Source organism: Heliangelus exortis, chromosome 1 (genome assembly GCF_036169615.1).
Source record: "Heliangelus exortis chromosome 1, bHelExo1.hap1, whole genome shotgun sequence".
Taxonomy (NCBI): domain Eukaryota; kingdom Metazoa; phylum Chordata; class Aves; order Apodiformes; family Trochilidae; genus Heliangelus; species Heliangelus exortis.
This window is the reverse complement of record NC_092422.1, coordinates 190,150,989-190,172,431: the sequence shown is the minus strand read 5'-3', so window position 1 is coordinate 190,172,431 and position 21,443 is coordinate 190,150,989. Positions and strand designations below refer to the sequence as shown.

The 21,443-nt window shown below is 40.4% G+C and overlaps 1 protein-coding gene across 2 annotated transcripts in view; it reads right to left on the bottom strand.

Annotated features, from left to right (window-relative positions):
* Nucleotides 1-555: 555 nt before the first annotated feature.
* FAM107B (family with sequence similarity 107 member B) overlaps nt 556-21,443 on the bottom strand; it is a 58,046-nt gene continuing 37,158 nt past the window's right edge. For both annotated transcript variants that reach the window (XM_071734088.1, XM_071734089.1), the window contains exons 2-4: nt 9,772-9,955; nt 5,625-5,778; nt 556-3,686 (exon numbers count right to left, since the gene is read on the bottom strand). In XM_071734088.1, coding sequence (XP_071590189.1) covers nt 3,570-3,686; nt 5,625-5,778; nt 9,772-9,899 — 399 coding nt within the window. In that variant the 5' untranslated portion in view covers nt 9,900-9,955 and the 3' untranslated portion in view covers nt 556-3,569. The remainder of the gene's footprint in view (nt 3,687-5,624; nt 5,779-9,771; nt 9,956-21,443) is intronic.

Sequence of the window (21,443 nt, the reverse complement as noted above, 5' to 3'; positions counted from 1 at the left end):
ACTGAGCACATCCCTTGTGCATGTGCTTTATTTCACATGTCCACGTTTTTCCTATTAGAAGGACAGGGTTGAGCAATGGCCTTTGTAGGACTGAACCCAGGGCCAGGCTCTTTTCTCCCTCCCTTTTAGGATGGAGCTGTTGTGCAACGTCAGATGGAGCTGTCACGATGTAAACAATTCCAAGGTTGAATTTTGCCTGGTGCCCTCTGATGAAGCCAGCAGGACAGAAAATTATTTCCAGAATCATTTGATTCCCATCAGAAATTTTCCCTTGTGCTCTACCTCACCTTGCACTGGCTGAATGGTTACACAGTCCTTTGAAAACTGTTCTGTGACAAAAATATTCCAAAGAAAATAAGGCTAAGAAACACAACCAGCTTTTCCTACCAACCAATTTGCCAATAATTTTGCATATACAAACATGGATGCAATTTTAAGGAACAAAAAGTCAGAATCTTGGTACTTCCCCTGCATTGTAGAATATTAAATAACCTGGATATCTCAGTGCAGTCCTCAAGGTTTTGTTTTCAGCAGGACATGACAGATACCACCACATACACCAAGCATGTAGTAGATTTTATTAAGCATAACTTTGGTTCTAAGTATTCCACCCTCATTCTCGTAATACTTTCAGTTAAAAACAATTATACAAGAGCAAATACAAAAAATATTAAATTATGAAAACAAATCCATTAAGGCTCCCTTTTAATATTTATATATATTTATATATGTACACTCCAACAAGTGCAGATATTAACAGAAGGCTAAAGCCACAAAAATGCTTAAAAAATTACTACTATACTATCAAAAGTAAGAGTTTTTAAAAAGTACAAAGTGGTAAGTGAGCCATTTTCAAATCACTGAAGTATTTGCCAGACTGCTTCAAAACCCAGCTAGCTAAAGGACAGACCAGGATTCACTTATGCTCACTGGCAAGCACTTTCTTACTTGAGTAGCCACACAAGACACTTGTGGTGTGACCAGCTGACCACACATTTGAGGGTTACACATTGCAGACCAATCCTTATTTTAAAGACAAGCTTTTGCCTCTTAAATCAATATGAAGGTGGCTGGGATTCCTAGACTAAGGGGCCAGCAGAATTGAAAGATTTTCTGACACACATATTGATGTTCTGTTCACACAGAGAATGAATTCCAACTGAAAACAAAAAACTACTTCATGCTGTATGTACAAGGGAGTTTTCTGACCTCCTGTGTTTCAGAAAGAGAAACCCCTGAATCACAAACTAAGATGGAGAGAACACAGAATGCCTTCAGCCTTGGAGGGCCCAATCCAACACACTCACTGAAGCCAAAGAGCAGTCCTCATCCCCCACCAGCTCCAGAACCATCTGGATGACGCCAACTTCTTCATTTCACTGAGCATGCATGGTAGGACTGACATGCTCACAGAAGGGAAATGGCTGAGAAGAAATGGTTTGCTCAAGCCTGGGGAGGGTTTCTTCACCAGATTCTAGGCACTTCCATGGTGAGCAGAATGCTAGCTGTGGAGAGGAAACCAGGAGGAACAAAGTTTGGTAGGCTGGGGGCCACTAAAGATAAAACATGAGTGTGGTATAGAAGGCTCATGTGTGATGCTGTCTCAACAACATGAAAAAAACTTAATCAGTGCAAGTGTTTGAATAATATGCTGCCAGAAAGGAAGATCTTCTTCCAATAGAAAGGAATGAGGAAGAACCTGCAGCACTCAGGTTGTCCCTTTTTTGAGAAAATAAATGGAAGAGTCTTACATTTGGCCTTTGTCTACAGTATGTCCATAATCTGAACAGTCTGGTAGACCATCTTCACATTTAATCTTCTAGACACGAGTCACACTGAAAGTCTAAATCAATGGCAATACACTTATTGCAATTCAATTTACTCTCAATCTGATTATGTTCTCATAAAAAATGCCTGGATCTTGACAAACTGAAGCCTCTATCTAGGAAACATTTGTGATTGTGAGCATTTTGTCCCAAGCGCTACGCTGAAACTGTATTTTAAAAGTCCAATACTTACAGGAAAGGCAAAAAAACACCCCCAGCAAACCCTCCCCCACCATCATTAGAATACAAACACACCACTGTTGATATTAATAAAAAGTGTTCTCAAACAGCCCAAAATAATTACAAAGTAGAAATTCTTTTGTTTAGCATCCTAAGGCAAAGACTAGGGTTAGATCCTCAGCTGAGAGAGATGAATGTCTGCAGTGAGAGCTAGGACTGTGCTGACCAAGGAAGATGAGGCTTTCCCCCCCAGGTTCTGAAGATATCTGCACCTATTCACACCAAGAATCCAAATCTATAATCCTACATGAGTCATCTGTTCCCCTCTCTCACCCCAGGCTTTCCTGGGTAACTAGTAGTCATAAGCATGAAGGATCAGATTCTGCTACCCCTATGCAAGCTGAGCAAGATTTTATTTAATGTCATCGGGGCAACTCGTGGAAAGGCAGAATGTGACAGAATTGGACCCTGAGACTCAGTGGTAACACACTTCCCTCCTTTCTTGAGGCTAAAAGAAGGCTGGGATAAAATTAATTTCATTTTATGCCTCACTTCAGTAAAAAAAAATTCCATTTCATAAGATTCCTATGAACAGTTTGGCCTGACTTAAATACTGCAACAAGTTCCTGCAAGCAAAGAGCAGGCACTGATGGCTGATCAGATTCCTGATTTCAGTCCCAGCACATGAGTTTAAACACTACAAATTAATGTGTTAACACTGTACTCAGATGAACATGTCCTTGGAGGAAAAAGGCCACAACAGCAAAGTAAGATTTCAAAATACAAAAAGTAGAAGACAGGTACTTTTGCATTGAAAAGTAGATTCACAGGTAGCACTGCACAGGCCTGTACACAACAGTGTAAGTTCAGGGACAGAGATAAATCAGCTTCTGGAAGCTCCCTGGTAAAAGGATCATCAGATTTCTACTCTTTCCATAGCCCAAATTCTACATGCTAAGCAGGTAGAATTAACTAGGAATTAAGGCTGCTCAGCTGTTCACTGCTGGTGAAATTTAAGCATCTTCAGTTTGCCCACACCTGCCTATCCTAGTGGGGATGGGCAGCAGTGATCAACAAATTTTCTATCCTCCCAGATTTGATGAAGAGTCCAACACAAAGTACTGTGGGATATACACAGGCTGTAGGTCTAGATGAAGGAAATTTACCTGCACAGCAAAGCTTCATAAGAAACCACAGGAGGATTTTTGTTCTTGTTTAAAGCAAAATATAATCTACTTAACTCCACTAAACTAGAATCACAAGAGATAAAGCAGTGCAACACTGAAGGAGTTTCTGTAGTATCCCTGGTTAAAATCTCTGAGTAAGCACATCAGACTGGTCCATGACACTGAGCTGACAGACAGACTCCTTAACCATTGATCTCAGGACAGCATTTGGCAAGTCGATCTCTTTATGGTACTGTCTTTTGAATCCACACATCCCAGGAATTTAAAATGTGGTCTTCAGCTGGATGCTGTTATTTTCCCTCTTGAGGGAAAATCTGAGACAACTTGCAAAAGCCTCTCTCTGCAGGAAAGCTGGAAGTCTTAGCAGGTACTGGCTCTAGGAGTCTGGTGCTTCTGTTGCTTCCTGGACCGTCCTCCTCAAGTTGCCCTTGACTTTGACAAATTCAGGTTCATTTTCCTGTTCTTCCTGGATCTTCTGTTGCTCCAGTTCCAGCTTAAAAGGGAATCACACGTGAAAAAAGTATATAAAACAGATCATGGAAATACAAGACAAAAACATAAAGATTGCGATAACTGGACATGCAGAACTCTTTAAACAGATTCCTTTCTTTCTCTCATGGAAAAAATAAGGTTGCATTTATTTGGGAGTATCTGTTCTCATAAAAGATAAATCTTTTCAAATCCTTGACTCTGGCTTGTTTCAGATGTCCACCTTTGCCAGATGGACAAAAACTGCAAGCCTAGCACAAGAACAAGACGAAGCATTTTTGCTGAAATTCTTGGACATGTTCATTAAAGAAACAGAACTATTTCCCTTCTCTGGCTTTTACAAAAGAACAAGGACAAATGTGCTCTGCATGAAAACACATGCAAACCACTGAGCACACATGCAGAATTTATTTCTGCATGTCTAGGTATGGATTACTAACTTGAGCCTCCTTTTGTGTATGTTTTGTCTCTCAGTAAAAAATAAAAAATTCAGCCTTGGCCCTTAGTTGTTAATTTTTGAGAGCCCATTCACTGACATATTTAACACTGTTGGAACTTGTGTCTATGCAGACACCCAAAATTACCATTAGCTGCTTTGATGTATGGAGTAAGCCTGTGCAGTGTCCATCCAGAACACAGCTTACACAGTGCACAGAATACAGATTGCTTGGCAGTCCTGAGTGAAGGCAGATAAGTCAGCAGAAAGGAAAAAAACAGCCCTTTAGAAAACTAACAAAAGCTCCTGAAAAGAGCTTTTTTTATAACAGACCAAGGTCTCCCTGATTAATGGGGACCATGTACAGCTCACGTAAATAATCTCTCCTTTGTCTCTGGTTTGCTGGCAAGGGACATGCCTTGTTACAGTAAATCATGACAATGTTCCTCCATGAGTCATGTTGTCAATTTATCCCATCCTATGATGTTTACAAAGTCACGGCACTGTTTGCAATGGGCAGGAGGCTTTTCCCCTTCCAACAGAATGTTCTATTCTACATACATCCTTGAGGGGCTCAGTTTCAAATCAAAACCTTCCACAAGCTGAGCCATTTGAAGCTGGGCCCTTCAGAGCAGAAAAGAAAAGTGACAGGATGATACACCTAATAATACAATAGGTCCTCCCTCCAAAAATATGTCTAAGTCTAATGAAAAATACTACAATAAATCCCCCAAAACCTACATAATTATTGGACTACACCTCATTTTCAATAGAGTGATTATTTGGCTTAATAGATTCCTATTGAGAAAAAAATTAGGAGATACTGTTTTAAAACGTTCATTTATTTAAAAAGAAACTGCAATGCTTGATGCACAGTGACTTCTTTGATGAAGTTTTTCACTGCACAAGTGCCCTAAGAGGCACAGAGATGTCTGACTGGCTCTGTGCCTACCAGTAAGCTTCTCCACAATGAACTCCCAACTCCACGTCATCTCCATACTCAGGGTCTGAGAATCTTTCCTTCATCTGAAAATGTCAGTGGGCTCATCTTTTTAAAGACTGCAGAAGATCCTTTAAAAGTCATCTAGTTTCTTACAAAACCCACGAGAAAGAATCAATTGATTTTTTCCTCATTAAGCATCTAGTTTTGAAGCACTGCAGTCTAACCATCCTTGGTGGCTCAACTCTTAATAATCTGACTACACAAATTGATGAATTCATTACAGTTTCAGTGGTTAAATAAGGTCAAAGCTCCACACACAAACCTGGTGTCTGGTGCAGAATTCATTTGACTAATTGATGTTTGAGACCATATGCAGCTCCTGTACAGTAAATGATAATAGGTAATTGTACAGTCAGGTTTGACTCATCCTAAAAAAGATGTCTGCATTTGATCAGAGGAACTCTGCAAAAAATTGGGGGCTGCATCTTTCCTGTCTACAAAGGGAGCCCCGGGTGAGCAGCTCAGCTGAAGATGTGTAAAGGGAGTGCTATTCCCCATCGTACCTGCTCCAGTTTCTGCTGCCGTTTCAGTAGCTCTATTTCTAGGTCTGATTTCTTCTTTTGTGCTTCCTCTTCTTTTTGTTGTTTAATTACTTGATCTCGTTTCCTTTTCTCCATCACCTTCTGTAGCTCTGGTTTGTTCTGAGGTGCAAGACCCCTTGAAATTAAATGAGAGGAGTAGGGGGAGGGGGGAAACAAGGAAGAAAGATCAGTTCTAATTAGCAGAAATTCATACAGAATTGTAGGCAGGTTTTCTAAAGCCAACTATTTACCTATTTAGATAATTGGAATATGAATAATTAATTAAAAAGGAAAAAAAACCTAGGCATTTGCCTGGTTTCTAACCAAAACCCTAAATTAGCATTTAAGCCATATTATTATTGAGAATATTTCCCTTTAACATGCACACCCATATCCCTCCTGGATAATTCACTATTTTTACTTTCATCTTTAGTCGCCCCTCTCTTCTCTCAATTCCAGAAGAATGGATTAAAAAAGAAATCACAAATCAAAACTGTAGCTGAGCTAGAAACAAATTTTACACAAAGAGAATTCCCTTGATGGCCAATAACTGGAGAGACTGTGTTCAGTCAGTCCTGTGCAGGGTGTTATGTCCATATAATTTTGCATGTGGTCTGGAAATTGTGGATTCTCTCCTTCCTTGCAAATCTGAGAGCTTTACAGATGCCTGGCTGCAAAACTATTCCCAGTGAGAACTCTCAGGCTACACTCAAAATTCTGAAGAGACCAAGACAACAAAAATCCAGAATAAAAAAAACTTGCAGTCACCTTGGAGACCAGACAAAGGCTGAAGGATTCTCCCTCTCGTGTGACTTTAGGTACTACACCAAGTGAATGTTTCAAGTCTGTTCAGCACACATTGTTTTCCAAGCCAACTAGGCTACAATAAGAAGGCTCATTCTTTGAAAAGATGCATGATTATTTATTTACACACACAGATAGGTGCACATTCCCTCCTACTTATTTTTGTGACACCAGCTTTTTCTTTTATATCTGTTATGCTTTGATATTTTCAAAATTTGTTCTGGTAAGATTTAAAGTTTTCCCCATTATTAAGATATTCATGTCATTGAAGTGAGAGCAGGAAGATACAGAATGTGCTTTTGTTATCGTTATCTTCACTATTATATGAAAACATCCAGCATTAAGTTTAACATCAACCATTTTTCCTTTCAACCTTAAGAAATTCAGTAATCTGTGTGAGCTTTCAGAAAACGTATTTTTACCCTCCCCCACTCACTATCAATCTGAGGCTGCCTAATTTTTCCTTAAGATACATAACTGACAGCAAGTCCAATAATACATTAAAATGCCATTTTATTGTGACACCTATGAATGATTCCATATATTATGCAACACTCCTGTACATACCCTGATGGCAAAATCAAATATTTAGCAAGACCAAGTGCTGTTCCTGATTTCTCATAATAGATCTCATGGCCTGAATGCAACAGAGACTGTGTTAATATTTTATATTCCATGCTATTCTAATTACATTTTAACACATAAAACTTCAGTCAGGCAGAGATAAGCTGAAGTGATTTTCTATTACTACTACTACTGGGTCAGAGAGAGATGAATGGATGGAAACTTCTGTGTTGGCACTCAAGATAGCCATGAACCAGAAGCAAGCTGCTAGTAAATTTACTCATTCCTGTTGGGTTTTTTTAAGTAAGGTTACACTGTAACAAAGCACAAGCACAAGGGTTATTTGGACAAGCTGGAGCGATAATAAAGGGGACCCACAGAAGATTCAAGTAAATATAAATAAAGATTCAAGTGGGGTTGCTAACAGATGTAATGTAATATCCATCCTACTTTCTTTCTTCCAGGTAAGAAGGAAAAACAACCAACAAGACAGCTACTGGCTTAACTGGGAGTCTTGCATCACCTCCTGGTGATGGTTCTGCTTAAATAAAAATTCCTAAAGCTTTGATATAGAATAAGCAAAGTATAGAATCATTGAATTGTTTGGGTTGGAAGGGACCTTAAAGATCATGCAGTTCCAACCCCCCTGCATGGGCAGGGATACAAGTTACAGCTGATAAGGTTAAAATCTCTGGAAGGAAGAGGACCAACACTCTGCAGAGGTGAGGCTGAGTCCAAATAAGCAAAAATGGTGGAAGTGACCAGTGCTCTGAGGTACCACTACTTGGATATTTGTTTATCCAAAACAACTACCATTTCTTCAAGTAAATAAGTACATCAGTCCAAGACCAAAAGACACTGTTCACAGCAGACATGGAGAGGGATTAGAACATCTTCCAAGATCCAGAAATGGCTGTTCAGAGCTGACAGCTCAAAAATTGAAGCTACTGGTGGCTATATTGAGTCTTTACAATAAAATAAGGTGCACATTATAAGAACACTGAAATTCCTCCATCTATGTGGCAATTTGCAGTAACAAAGCAGAACATTACAGAAAAGCCTCATATCAGAGGCAGTACAGTGGCACAAAGCACAGAAGGCTAGCCCTCTTTTTAAAAAATACCAGATTTTCTGTTGGTGAAAACCCTCAAAGTATTTAATTTCTTCACTTATAAATAAGAAACTAAAATTAACAGCTGTGGCTAATCAAAATCATAATAAGAGAAGAGTGGGTACTGAGGACTGCACAGCTCCTCTGTGTAATAGGATATTCTCCAAGAAGAAAAGAACTTCATACTATTTAAAAGTGACTTATGCTTTCATAAACTTAAAAGAAAAAAAATAGCCTTGATTTATTGCAGTCTCCACATACTTTAGAATAAGATCCTAAGTCAGGAAACTTCAACTATCTTCCAGTGCCTATAAAATTCTTGGTTCTAGGAACTGTCTTTGATGTTTAATCCCATTAATGAAAAATAGGACAAACACCTATTTAGGCCAGGTTTTTCCAATTCAGTTGGCATTCTGTAAGACATTTCTACTTCTTCATCACTAAAGAAATGCTGTATTGTGTGTGAGATTCATTTGGAATTAAGTATTTAAGCCTTCTATTTGTGAGGAGTTTTTTGCTATTACAAGAAAAGTCTCCTTCTGCCCTCAAAATATTACTCCAAAAGAAGAAAGGAAAAAAAGAGACTTTTTCAGAATGTGACTATTCCCACCAACAGACAAATTCAGTTGTGCTGCAGCAGCAAAAGCAGTAACTCCTTCCTCTCCTTCATCATCTCCATCATCCTCTGATTCTCAAGAGGCCTGAGTGGCTGCTACCAGCAGCTTTCTTCTCAAATGCACTCTGTACTTCAACTTCTGTTTTGTGGATCCTCACACCCTTGCCTTTGGAAAGTCCACTTTAGGTGGCTTCAACACACCAGATCACTAATTTATATTGCAGTTAGTTTCTGTTTGTTTAAATGGAGAAACCTCAATGGGCTTTTCCTCAACTGTGTGGCTTGGTGGGTATTTTCTTCATTTGTTTTCTAAATGAGTCCTTGGTTGATGAAGGGAATTTTAGTTATTAACAGAACTTCAGTTATTTCTGGGGCAAGTGCCCGTGTCTCTGAAGTTGATTAAATTAAGTTCCAGTTATTTACATCTTTTAAAATAATATATATGCCAACAGCTGTGCAACCCATCCCAGAATGGAGGAAGCAGCATTTGAATAACATACAAAGAAACACTCGTGCAGCAGTAGAGCAGGCACCAAACTATCACACTGCATTGCAAGAAAGATCAAGTGAGCAGAGAACAGTTTCAGATGAAAAAAAAGATACAATTTTGATTTTAAAAAAAAATAAAAATTCGGTGTGGTGAGAATGATGAAAACCTGCAGATTTTATTATCCTGCTGGTAAAAGGAATATTTTGTCAAATACTTGATACACTTAGTAGTTCAAGACAAATTACAGTGCCCAGGTAACCCATATGAAATGTGATAGGGGAGAACTGAACAGCTTCCTTGTGGAATGGACCCTTTGTGGGTACTCACAAAAACAAAATGAGAAATGTTTTGCATCAAGCTTTTGCAGCCCAACTGAAATTCAAACAGAAGCAAATGCCATGGTTAAGAATCAGAGCCATTTCATCTACAAGATCTGAATCAACAAAGTGTCTACTGGGTTTTGGGTAAAACATCCTTGATGAAACCACAGCTGAAGCTGTGTTTTTGTAGGGGGAGGAGGGCACTGTGACTTTTAGACTCTTACCTTTTCTGATTCATAAGTAGTTCTCTATGGAGATCTTGATGATTCCGGGATGATTTCACAGGATTAATTAATTTCTGAGGTCTAATTAATTCAGGATTGTCATCATCTATGTAGTCTGGTTCAGCCATAATCTTTCTTGGAATGAGATATGGATCTTTGGGTTCAGTGTCCTTATTCACAGTGTCTGTAAAATAGAGGAAAAACTGCAGTCAATCTACACTGTAAGGCCTTTAACAGATGTGTTAAAACATGAAGGCTGCATATTACATTGGTAATACTTAAGCTTTTTGTAGATTAATTTTGTCTGTAGCAAGTAGAGGCTCTCAGAGCAAACATCAGTAGCATCTCTTTAAGTAGCTGGCAATTTCACAGTAGCATCACCACCAACAGTCTTCATCCATTGACTTGGAGAGCCAGAGTACTTCACCATTTTAAGAGCAACAAGACAAATAATTCAGGTTAAGAATGTGAAGAGCCCTACTGATTTCAGTGCCTATTCAGATGAAGCATTTTCAGATCAGCAATATGGAGAACCTGAAGGTTTTCTAAATATTGACTATATTAAATACTACAGATGTACACCAAAACCATACAGTCCCATTTTCTGCTACCAGTATCATGCCAGCTATGGGAAAACACCTTTAATGGATAAGCTCTGAACTGTACTGTACCAAAAGCTTCCATGTAGAAATTGCCAGACCTGTAGTTCTTGGGATGAGGGACAGATTTCAGATTGGAAAAGCACATGAGAAAAAAACTGGGTGAGGTTTTTTTCTAAAAGACCATATTACACCCAGTGAAAAAACAGAAACCTATTGCTTTGAAGGCAGTGCAGTCTTGACAGTTTACATCATCTGAAAATGTGTCATTTTCCTATCCTGCTGTAGAAAACACATCTATACACCAAATCACAACATTTTTGATTGACAGCTGACAAATAAACTATAGTTTTCAAACAATTCATACGTTGCCATTCATACCCCCTTGCACTAAAATGCCTCAGTCACAATAAGCTCAGCATTCAAAGCACTTTCAGAGGAGTTCTGCCTCTGCCTGCTGGCCTGGAAACCCCCATGCAGAATCTGCAGTGATGCATTTGCTCAAACATTGGCTCTTCAAACAGACCCCCCCAAAATAATCTCACAGCATGTGGGTTTACAGAGATGAAAGAATGGGAAAGAAAAGATGAGAGACCTCCACTAGCCTGACTGGCAGAACAGCTGAATGCTGCACACTGGATGGTCTGGGGCTACCAGACAAATCAGAGAATCCCTGGGATTTGCCACATATTTTCCAGTAAAAGCTGAATGTGTGCTTTAATTTCTATCCCAGAGTTACCAGCCCTTTCCTCCCTCTCTCACTCCACAGGCTGTAAAACCTGCCTAAATTCAGCCTCAGCTTAGTCCCTAAACTATTTTCTTTCATTAGGAATCTCACATTGGTGGTCAGGTCTGATCAAAATCCACTTGACAGAGTGGAAAGATTTCCACTAATGCTTCAGTACATTAATACTGAACAGTACCACCACCACCAAAAATGGACTAAGTTTATAACAGATGCAGAGAAGCCACTCTGGATTCAAAATGTGTCCATTGGCCCTGGCATAGCTCTTTCAGCTTCTTTGTTTGAATGGATGCTTTGAATTGTGTTTTATTAGTGCTACATCTAACACAGCAAGTTTCTACAGAGCAAATCTGATGAGAGACAGCTTACCAGCATAAGACACTCTTAGTGTGGCCTTGCATTAGTTTTTCAAGGCAAGTTTATGGGTAGCATTTTTTAACTTTGTGGGGGTTGCTTGTTTGCACAGGGACCTCTGAAACTAATATAAAAATTGCCCACAGTTCACAGCTATTTAGGTAGGTTGCTGTACATGACATCAACCTCTCACTGACATTGATCATGCAATAAAAATACTTCTCCCACCATCCCTTCAGAGTCTCACTTGCTTCAATCAAGCAACCAGCTATCATCATCACACATATGAAATATACAGGATCATTGGAAAACTGAGGTCAGAAGAAACTTGGAAAATTTGTAATCCTACCTCCTGTTGAGAACAGGAGCAGCCATGAGCCAACACCAGGTTGTGCAGGACTTGATCCAGCAAGGTCCTTAAGTCCTTCAAGGCTGCACAGCCTCTCTGGGCAATCCTTATTACCTCTTCCCTGGAGAAGTTTTTCCTTACACCCCTACAAACCTGTTGTTTCAACTCATCCCTGTTGCCTCTCACCCTGCAGCCAAGCACCACGGTGAAGACCCTGGCTCCATCCTCTCAGTGAGTTCCTCCCAGGTATGGGGGATACTCTTATATCCCCCCTAACCCTGCCTCTTCTCTCTGCTGACCCAACCCAGGTCCCTCAGCCTTTGTCACAGAACCTGCACCCCAGCCCATCTTGGTGGCCCTTCACTGAACTCATCTCAGATCCCTCACTGTTTAGCTCCATGCCATACAAAAAAAACTTCAAAATAAAAAAAAATCCCCAAACCACAGCACACTTCTCAACATACACCACATAGCACCATGTCATTACTAAAGTGTGTGCAAGTCTATTCTCTTTACCATAGAGAATAAATAAACCAGCTACAATTCTTGTATTTTTTTTAAATAAAGCCATAACAATTCATTCTTCCTCAGTGTTCATGCCTGGCTTATCACAACTAAAACAACTGAAATGCTGCACACTCAGCCTCCACCCAAAATAAACTTGCTTTGCCAATATTTGTTTTTCTGTACTTCTCTATCAGTCCTTTTGCACTGACAGGGCTGTGAGTCTTCTAGAAGGCATTTATCATTGACAGCTCTCCATTAAAATAAATCCAAAACCAACCTGCTGCTTCTTCAAGACAAGGCTTCTATTTTCTTAGTCAAAGATTAAAAACATGGAATTACCTTCAACTGTCTGTCACAAACAATGTACTATTTTTCTAACATGAGCCCCTGAAAAACAATTTGATCAAATAATTTCTCAGAAAGTTTGATGTAATATATCACAGCCAGTAGATTTGCTTTTGGCAAGGCCTTAAAATTTAAGTCTATTTATTCCTCTGTCCCATCTCTATTTCAAAAAATACGTATTCAATTCAGAGGTCATGAATCGTGGTTTCTTCATGTCACATAAACACAGTGAGCATCAAACCTGAATGAGTAATACTGCCTTGGAAACTGCAGACACTTTTTGTGGGTGATTAGGCTGTAAATGACTTCAGATAGGATTTCCATATGGAGCCAGCAAAACAGGGCACTCAATTTCCACTCAGTGAATCCTCTCACACCTTCTACAAACCTCAGTCTGGCTGAGAGCCACCAACCCAGTCCTGTGGAGCCACACAAACATATAATTAAGATAGAATGATTACTACCTACACTCTTCCAAAGCAAACATAAAAGCACGGGCAAATTTCACATAAAAAGGAAACTGAGGCACAAAGGGCTCACCACACAATGTCAGATGAGAACAGAGCTGGCAATGTAGCCCCAGAGCTCTTCTACAATTCAGGCTCACACCAATACACCAGTCAAACTCCACAACAGAATCCCTTAAAAGTCCTTAAAGTTTAATCAAAGTTCAAGCAATAACAATTAAACCAATATTAAATCCATGAGTCTCTAGTGCTCATCACCACAATAGTCACAGCCCATAAAGCTTCTTCCAGATCATCACTAGGTGGAACAGTAGGACATGAATAATCCATATAATCACTTAGCAGGAAAGTGCTGCCTTAAGAGCATCCGAGGAGCTCCTTTCAGCCATCTGCTTTACATGATCAGCTGAGAATGCACAATCCATTTCTGTGTTTGCCTGTTACCTTGCTCCAAAACAAAGGGAAAAGCTTTAACAAAGGAAAGATTTTGATTTGGGGGATGTTTTAGCTGAGCTTGGCTCAAGTTTATTGTACCAACTAATTTGGAAGGTGCCCCCCCAGTGCCTTTGCTGAATTAGCTGTTGGTGCACAGCAGCATAAATGCATTTACCAACCCTATCTTGTCCTGCCTGAGTAACTCTCACAGAATTTGTCCATGATTTCCTATGTACAAACAGGTTTTCATCCAAAAGAATAAACTGGGGAATCTGCATGGAAGATGAACTTTAACTCTTCAAACAGAACTGCAAAGCAATTTCAATATCCCAACAGTCAGAGAAAATGCTTCTGTACAAAACCAGCTTCAAGTATCCTCCCAGACAGAAGCTTAATGTTTTTTCATACAAAGATGCTCTCAGAGCAATCAAGGAGTACCATACTGCTACCTCAGCCTTGGAGAATGAAGACCAAGAGGTCACATACTTGCAGCTCTCTTATTTATTTCCCTTGGACTGCAAGTAAATTCAGGGAAAAGAGGCCCTTTTAGCTGACCATACTGAACAGAGACCACTGAACTGGGGTGTGACAGAAGCATGAAAGTTACAGCTGGGGGAACACATCCCACAGCCACAGTTGCTTCCAATGCTATTTATTTTTTCTGTCTGTAGAGGGCTTTTTTTCAGTAGAAGTCCCTTGATGGCAGCAACAATGGCAAGATGCATGCAAAGGGAGCTCCAGACAGCCAGCAGTGTTTTCAACAGATTCAGACTGGATCTTTACAACATCAGGTTCAGGATTCAGCAGCTGCCAGAGCTTTGGCTACAACAGGGTTCCCGTGGCTTCCACAAAGGAGAGATCACACCAAAAAAATCCCTTGTGTTTATATGGCATTCAGGGAATTGCAATTATTGTCTATCTGGTATTCTTCATACCAGAAATCACCCTCTACATATGGAATCTGATTATAAAAATTCCTGTGAGACACCATATTTTTATATTACTATACATTCATATGGCATTTTCGCCCCTCAAATGATTCCCACAATTATTTCCAGCTGTGCAAGCAGAGGTAGAGTTGAAGCCCTTTAAAAAGGAGGTAAATAAATGCCTAAAAATATCAATGCACATAAAAATAATAGGCTAGCCCAAGATCCAAAAGTTACATTAAGGTTAAAGTCATATGATTTCCCTTTTGCTTTAATAAATTCTTGAATTAATATCTTCTACAGAAGCCTTAGCTCAAAAACTGAATACCTCCTGAAGTATGATTTTCTTCTCAAAAAAGCTTCAACATCTGTTCTGAGCTGCCCTGTAAACCATCAGATGCTATTTTTCAAGACTTACATTTTTAGCTCTTTAAACTACTGCGTAAGCTTGTGGTTTCTTACAAGTAACCCACAGGCATTCTTTGAGAAGAAATATGGTTTTATTCTCCTCCTTCTGATTGTGAGAGGATTCAGAATAAAAATTCTTCAGCATGGCTCTGCTCAGCACTGCCTCACGTTGGCTGCCTCAGGTGGCAAGTTAAGAGCTGCTTAAGGGCAGGGAGTGCTTCCCAGGCACCACCTCAGCACTGTTTGCACATGAGAGCTCACCACTGCCATCCTTCTTATCTCTGTGCTCTCAGTGCCTTAAGAGGCACTTGACTAGAGAGATTTACTTGATTAAGCCTTGATTATAGATATTATTAATACCTTCCCACAGTTCACCCTGTAATTCAAACTAAGAGTTCCTGAAAACAGAATACAAAATGCTCTTCCCAGCCAAGATGCTCAAGCCAGGCACTGTCCAAGGAGTTTGGCTCTTATTCACACCATCTCTCGTGGCTGAAAGGGATGATGGGGTTTGGATTATGTCAAAAGACAGTCAGACTGCCTGGAGACAGAGGGGGAAGGAACAGAATGACCCTGGTAGCTGCAGTTCCTCTCAAGCCCTCCCATTTTGTTGAAAAAAGGTGCTTCTTCCCAGCTGTGTTTTGCTTCCACATCAGAAGAGGAGAGTGTCCTCACCTGCTTCAAATCTAACATGTTTAGGGCTGCATGGACCATGTGCCACAAGGGTCACTCCCTGAACAGCATCCTCTACCCGATTATGTTACCATTGTTCAAACAAAATTAAGAGCATTTAAACCCTATGGCAGGCACCTGGCTTTTGATCATGGCTCCAGCCTTGCCTTGGTTACCCAGGCAGGTTATTTCACCCCTTTGTGCCCCAGTGCATGCTCACATACAAGCAAAGAGCATCTTACAAGGCCAATCTCTGCTTCTCTCGTGCACCTTAATATCTTCAGATCCCAGCAGACAAAACAAAATAGCAGGAACTGAAAAACTTCTGTTCAGCCCATGCCAGAACAGTTTAACTCACAGCACCTCCCTTACACTGGGTACCATCAGTTAATGGCTTCTTTGGTTGCACAGGTGCCAGAAGACTGAGATTGCTGATCAGGGTAGGCCAAAGCAGTCTCAGTCAGGGATATGGGAAGGAGCTGGGCTTGCTGGCTGCTGTACCTGTTTCTGTTGTCTCTTTAGAGGATATTACAATGAATTAAACCACTGAAAATCTCAAGGAAATCCAGTTAATGTTAATTTTCTTTCCTTAAGTACTGCTGAGAGTGTCACATCAATAAAGACTAACAAGACTAACTACAGAAGAATCTACAAGAAAAAGTCTGCACTGGCACTGACCCCTAAAGGGAGACAGAGTGTAAGATTTGGGGCAGAGCTCCAAATAGTTACAGTTCTCTCAAATGCAAAGAGCTGCTTATGGTTCTCATGCAATTTAAACACCACCAGGAAGCCTCTGCTTCCTCTGCTTTGAAGTTCAGTCAAGTCTTGGTGCTAGAGAGCAGAGCTTGGATCCTCCCAGAGACTGAGGGCTAAAGAGCACTGCTGGTGAGTAGAGAATGGCTGGTCCCTCCCAATCTCTGGACTACTTGGAAAAGAGATGCAGAAAGACACAAATGGTTTTAAGAATATCCTTACCTTCCACTAAAATCACAGGGCCACCAAAGAGGAATTTGTATCAAGCCAAATGATTTTTCCCTGAGGTTGCAAGAGCTGTGATGAAGCTTTCTGCTACCAGCTCTGAAAGCAACAACTCTAAATAGTGGCATTTCTTCTCCACCTCATTTAAAATGCTGAAGAGGTACCAGTGCAGCTGTGTAATCAGAGGTGGAAGGAGACAGAAAGTGCCTCTCCTTTCCTACTAAACCAAGAGGTCTCCACACAAAGTGTGGTGTAGGAGCATTGAAAAAGGAGGAGATGGAGATCTTCATTCACCAGTGTAGGCAGAGGCTGGATTCCCTTTTTGTCAGATGCAGCCAAAACTCAGGTACAGCCTTTCCCTGCAATGAACTCCCTGTAATCTGAATTCTAATACAAGTACAGAAAAAGACAAAGATGCTGGTTGAAGAGTATCACACTGAGCAGTGCCCATCATCCCTAAATCTATGCTCAACCTGCTGTAACACCATGGATTCCAGTCTGAGACTAATAGCAAATAAAGCAGACTGTGAATCTTACATCATTTCCCACCCCAGAAAGTCGTGTGTGTTTATTAAACACTTCATATTCTCCAGACTCATTTTGCTCAGGTGTTTGTGACAACTCAAATCCCCAGACAAGCAAGGTTGGGGATGTGAAAAGCCATCTGATGGCAAGGAGAAGCCCCAGTGTTTTGGACACTTCTCATTGAAGAGGCTTTCAGTAACTTGATGGCTTTCTCCCTGCAGAACAATAGCATGGCATGGCCACACACCCTCCCCTCCATCTCACCTAATGTCATTGATTTAAAAGAAATAAATGACTAGCAAAGGCATGCAGCTGAATATATATCAGGCTTTCACCAATACACTACACAGGTAATTATTGCACTGCGGTACACATGACTTTCAGGAGAAGATTACTGAAATTATGTCTCCTAGGAAATGTACTCCACAGCACAGTTTGCAGCTAGATTAATTCCAAAAGGTAACTAGAAACTGATTTATAGGTCAATAGTGACCTGTATGCAATTCTGAAATTATGTGTTTATTATAAAGATTTTAAGACTAGAAAAGCAAATATGATCACTTTATACTCACTGCAGCTATAGTGCACCATCAGTGTTCTAGACCAGTCAGTTTTGACCACCAAATTAAAAATCAGGTGAATTTGGTTCAGTCAAATTTAACTACATTAAAATATGGGACTTCGTATGAAACCCCAGCCTTGATTCAAAATCAGGAGTCCAAAGAGTCAGAGGAGTTTCTTCAGGACTTCACTATTGCAAATGTTAAGAACTATCAAACAGTGTCACCCAGTGGTAAAGGACTTTCTACAGACATGAACAGAATAGAAGAAGTTGGGGGCAGAGAAGGGGGAAGACTGACCCAAATCCATGCTGATATGCAAAGCCTCTAAAATAAAGAGCAAGCAAACTAAATCTCACACTGCCATAGCAGGAAGTCTTACTTCTAAGTCATTCTATTTCTGAAAACATCAGCATTAGAAGATGGTGATTCTTCAAAATAAAAAATACTTAACACAAAAGAGGTGTATTTCTGAGGGAGAGGGGGAAATCCAGAGCAGCCAGCAGCTCTTTATTAATTAGGAGAGTAAAAACATTCTAAGCATCTGACTTGAGATCTTGAGAGGAGACTGGTGAAGCAGAACACTCTTCAGCTCTAGTTCAGAAGACTTCACCAAGACTCTTCTGGGGAAGACAGAAACATTGTGATGGTGGTTATTTCTGCAGTTGTTTTGTATTTTGTTCACTAATATCTGGTGAGTGAGGTGAGAGAGTAACACGTGTCCCAGTGAGGCCAAGCGTGAACTGGGAACAAAAGAGTGAAGGTCATGCTCCCTGAGTAGCAGTGCTCTTCTGGGTGCTATGATGCTAACAATGATGATGAAAAATACTGGTAAATATTCAACTGGGCAGAAGTCTATGCCAGGTAAAAGCCAAAAAAAAAAAGGGTAAAATTACCTTTGAAATATGCAACAGAAGTTTGGAGCAAGAGAAAAGACAGGTTACTTGGCACCTGCATAAACATGACTGGCACAGCAAACAATGCTTGCTGATTTATAAAGCAAACAGGATGCTAAAAAGCAAATGGAAGAGCAACAACATCTAAGAACTGGAGATCATGCCCTATATTGAAGCAGCCAGATAAGCTCTGTCCATTTTTAAAAAAAAACACCTTAAGATCAGCTTTATTGTCCTAGAAGCAACAAACCTGACAACAGTTTGAGAAGGTTCAATGACTGGATATTGGGAATAGAAAACAAATTCCTAAAATAAGGTGCACACTTTTAAAAGAAGGGGAATAAAATGCTAGATGTAGTAAAAGATTTGTGGTCTCTCCAATCGCATGGAGAGACCAAATTACAGGCCCATAATTATCTCTTCTAATATAAACCTATTAAATGCAATGAAAAAGTGTTTGCAAGGGGATCTGAAGATTAAAACCTCTGCAATTACCAGGTAACTACTAAGCATTCAGTACCTACAGCAGCAAAAATGAGACCAAGCAAGCTAAGTTACACCAGCACTGTAAATCCTTGCCAATCAGGGTGTAGTGGGGCTGGTGAACCTCCAGATTTCACTGTGTGCCATGTGCTGTTCCTCAGGGCACAGCAGCATCCTGCCTGGAGTTACTGCCCAGCACGATCTGCTGAGCTGTCATGCCTCTCCTCTCCTCTGGGTGTATGTGAAAGACAACTTAAAAGGAATTCTGCAACCCATAAAAGAAGCCCATTTTCAACAAATTTAAAAGCACAGACATAATGAAAAACACACAGTCTACTGCAGCTTGCCAGCTTCCTAAACATATTCATAGGTAGCCATGTAAAAGCTAAGTACTTCTTCAGACCTGGCACATGTGAATCAATTGCCTGCCAACTCAGCAACTCAAGTTCCCTTTATTTTCTAGGAAGAAACCCCTGCCTGTGGATGGGGGGAAACAAAACCAAACCAAACACACTGCACACGTAAAGATTGCCTTTTTCTTTTCTTTTTGGTGGCAAATAGCTTAGAGCAAATATCCGGCCTCTATTTTGATACCTTAACACAAGGAGTATCTTTTCTTAGAAAAGAGAAAAAAAGAAAAAAAAAGAAACGATTTCCTTAAATGTATCTCTTCTCCAAACTAACACACCCCGAGCTTACTCAGAGGAAAGAAATAAAACCTTCACCTCAAGGAGTTAGTCTTGGCTCAGGAATCTACATCCACATTCCAGCCTGCACAGTGTCCACAAAAAGGCACCTTTCCTGCCCAGACCTGTTCTACCCACTCTCAGGTGGCAGAGATGTACTTCAGGTATGTGGCTCCTCACTGCAACCTGATCAAAAAGGACACCACAACAAAGGCAAGAAAGAACAGAAGGAATAGGGAAAAATAAGGACAGCAGTAAAACAGACAACCTGATCTTCCCAAAGAGAGGAGCAAGAAATTAAAGAGAAGGCTGTTCCACACCCTACTCGTGACCTTAACCAAAGGCACAATGCCCTGAGGAGTTTAAAAGAAACAAGCAGGGGTAAGAATGATGTCAGCCAGAAAAAGCTTCCTGGAGATGTTTGCTTACAGGAGGCAGGGCATCCACCATAAGGGTTTAGGACAGCCAAGCCTGATATAAATGAAGGTATTAAACTGCAAGAGTGATCAACAAGGGCCCTGCAAAGAACATGATGTGCCACAGGGCATTTAGTGGAACATCATCTTCCCAACGTTTGATGGAAGAAATCAGAGTTCTGCAAAACATGATCTTATAGAAAACAAAAATTAAAAAAGCCCCAACACTGATTCTGGGTAACACCTATCAAAGCTGGTGATGTTTTACATCGTTTTTATGAGCAGCTGCAATCAGCAGCTTCTACTGCAACCTCATAAATCAGGAAGCTGTGACACCAGGGCAGGGCTAAGTATCAGTCAGAGCAGAGCACATAAAAGGGTACAAGCGCTTGCCTTGCTTCTCAGGCAGGAGCATTGTTTTCTAAAGAACCATGCCTACATCTGAAGAGTATATTGATGTGCTCACACAACTGAGTAGCCTTTGGCTTTCAGCCTCCCTGGAATGAAGAACCCAGAATGTCAACACCTAAAACAAAATAAATCACACAAGCTTAGCATGCACACAGGGGAGCTTTTAGCTTGTACTCTGGCAGAACAAATGAAGTTGTGAATGGTAACACAGGAATGCTTCTATGATGTTTTCTGTGTCATCTGCTTTTTTGGTTTTCTTAGAAAGGCTTAAAGAGGTTCAGGAAGGGAGAAAAAGATCACCACTCCCTAATAACTCCAGAAAGGAACTGCTCAACAAGTTATCAAGAAGTTAACAAAAATAAGAAATGAGAGGGATGACCCCAGTCTCTCCACAAAGGCACTGTTTGTTGAACTTGTGAGCTGGTGGCAGGAAAGGAATTTCCTACAATTGTTACCTTTCTGCTTGACAGACCACCTGGAGGAAAGTCTCAAGACTGTCCTTCCTCAGCATCACTCATGACAGGGCCAGCCATGCCATCAGAGTTAGAAGGACCACTCAGCCCTGCTCCTTGCAACCTATGGGGTTTTTGAAAGGACAACTCACTTGTTTTATGTACTACATAAGTGGAACTGAACTGGACTGAAAACTTGACCTGGAAGATTATTAAGCATGTAAGTTGCAGAAAAGCCTCAGTAGTCCTAAGAGGCACTACAGGGATCTCCATCAAAACCATTAAAACAAGCCACCTGCATCCCAAAAAGTCACATTCTAGTCCACAACAGTCTCAGAAAGGAAAATAAAATGTGCATATTCTTGTCTCTTCACACTCAAAAAGAAAGATATTAAAGAAGCCAAAAACCAAAGGGCTGCAAAGCAAGACTCTTGTAGAGCCAAGAAAGGGGCTGA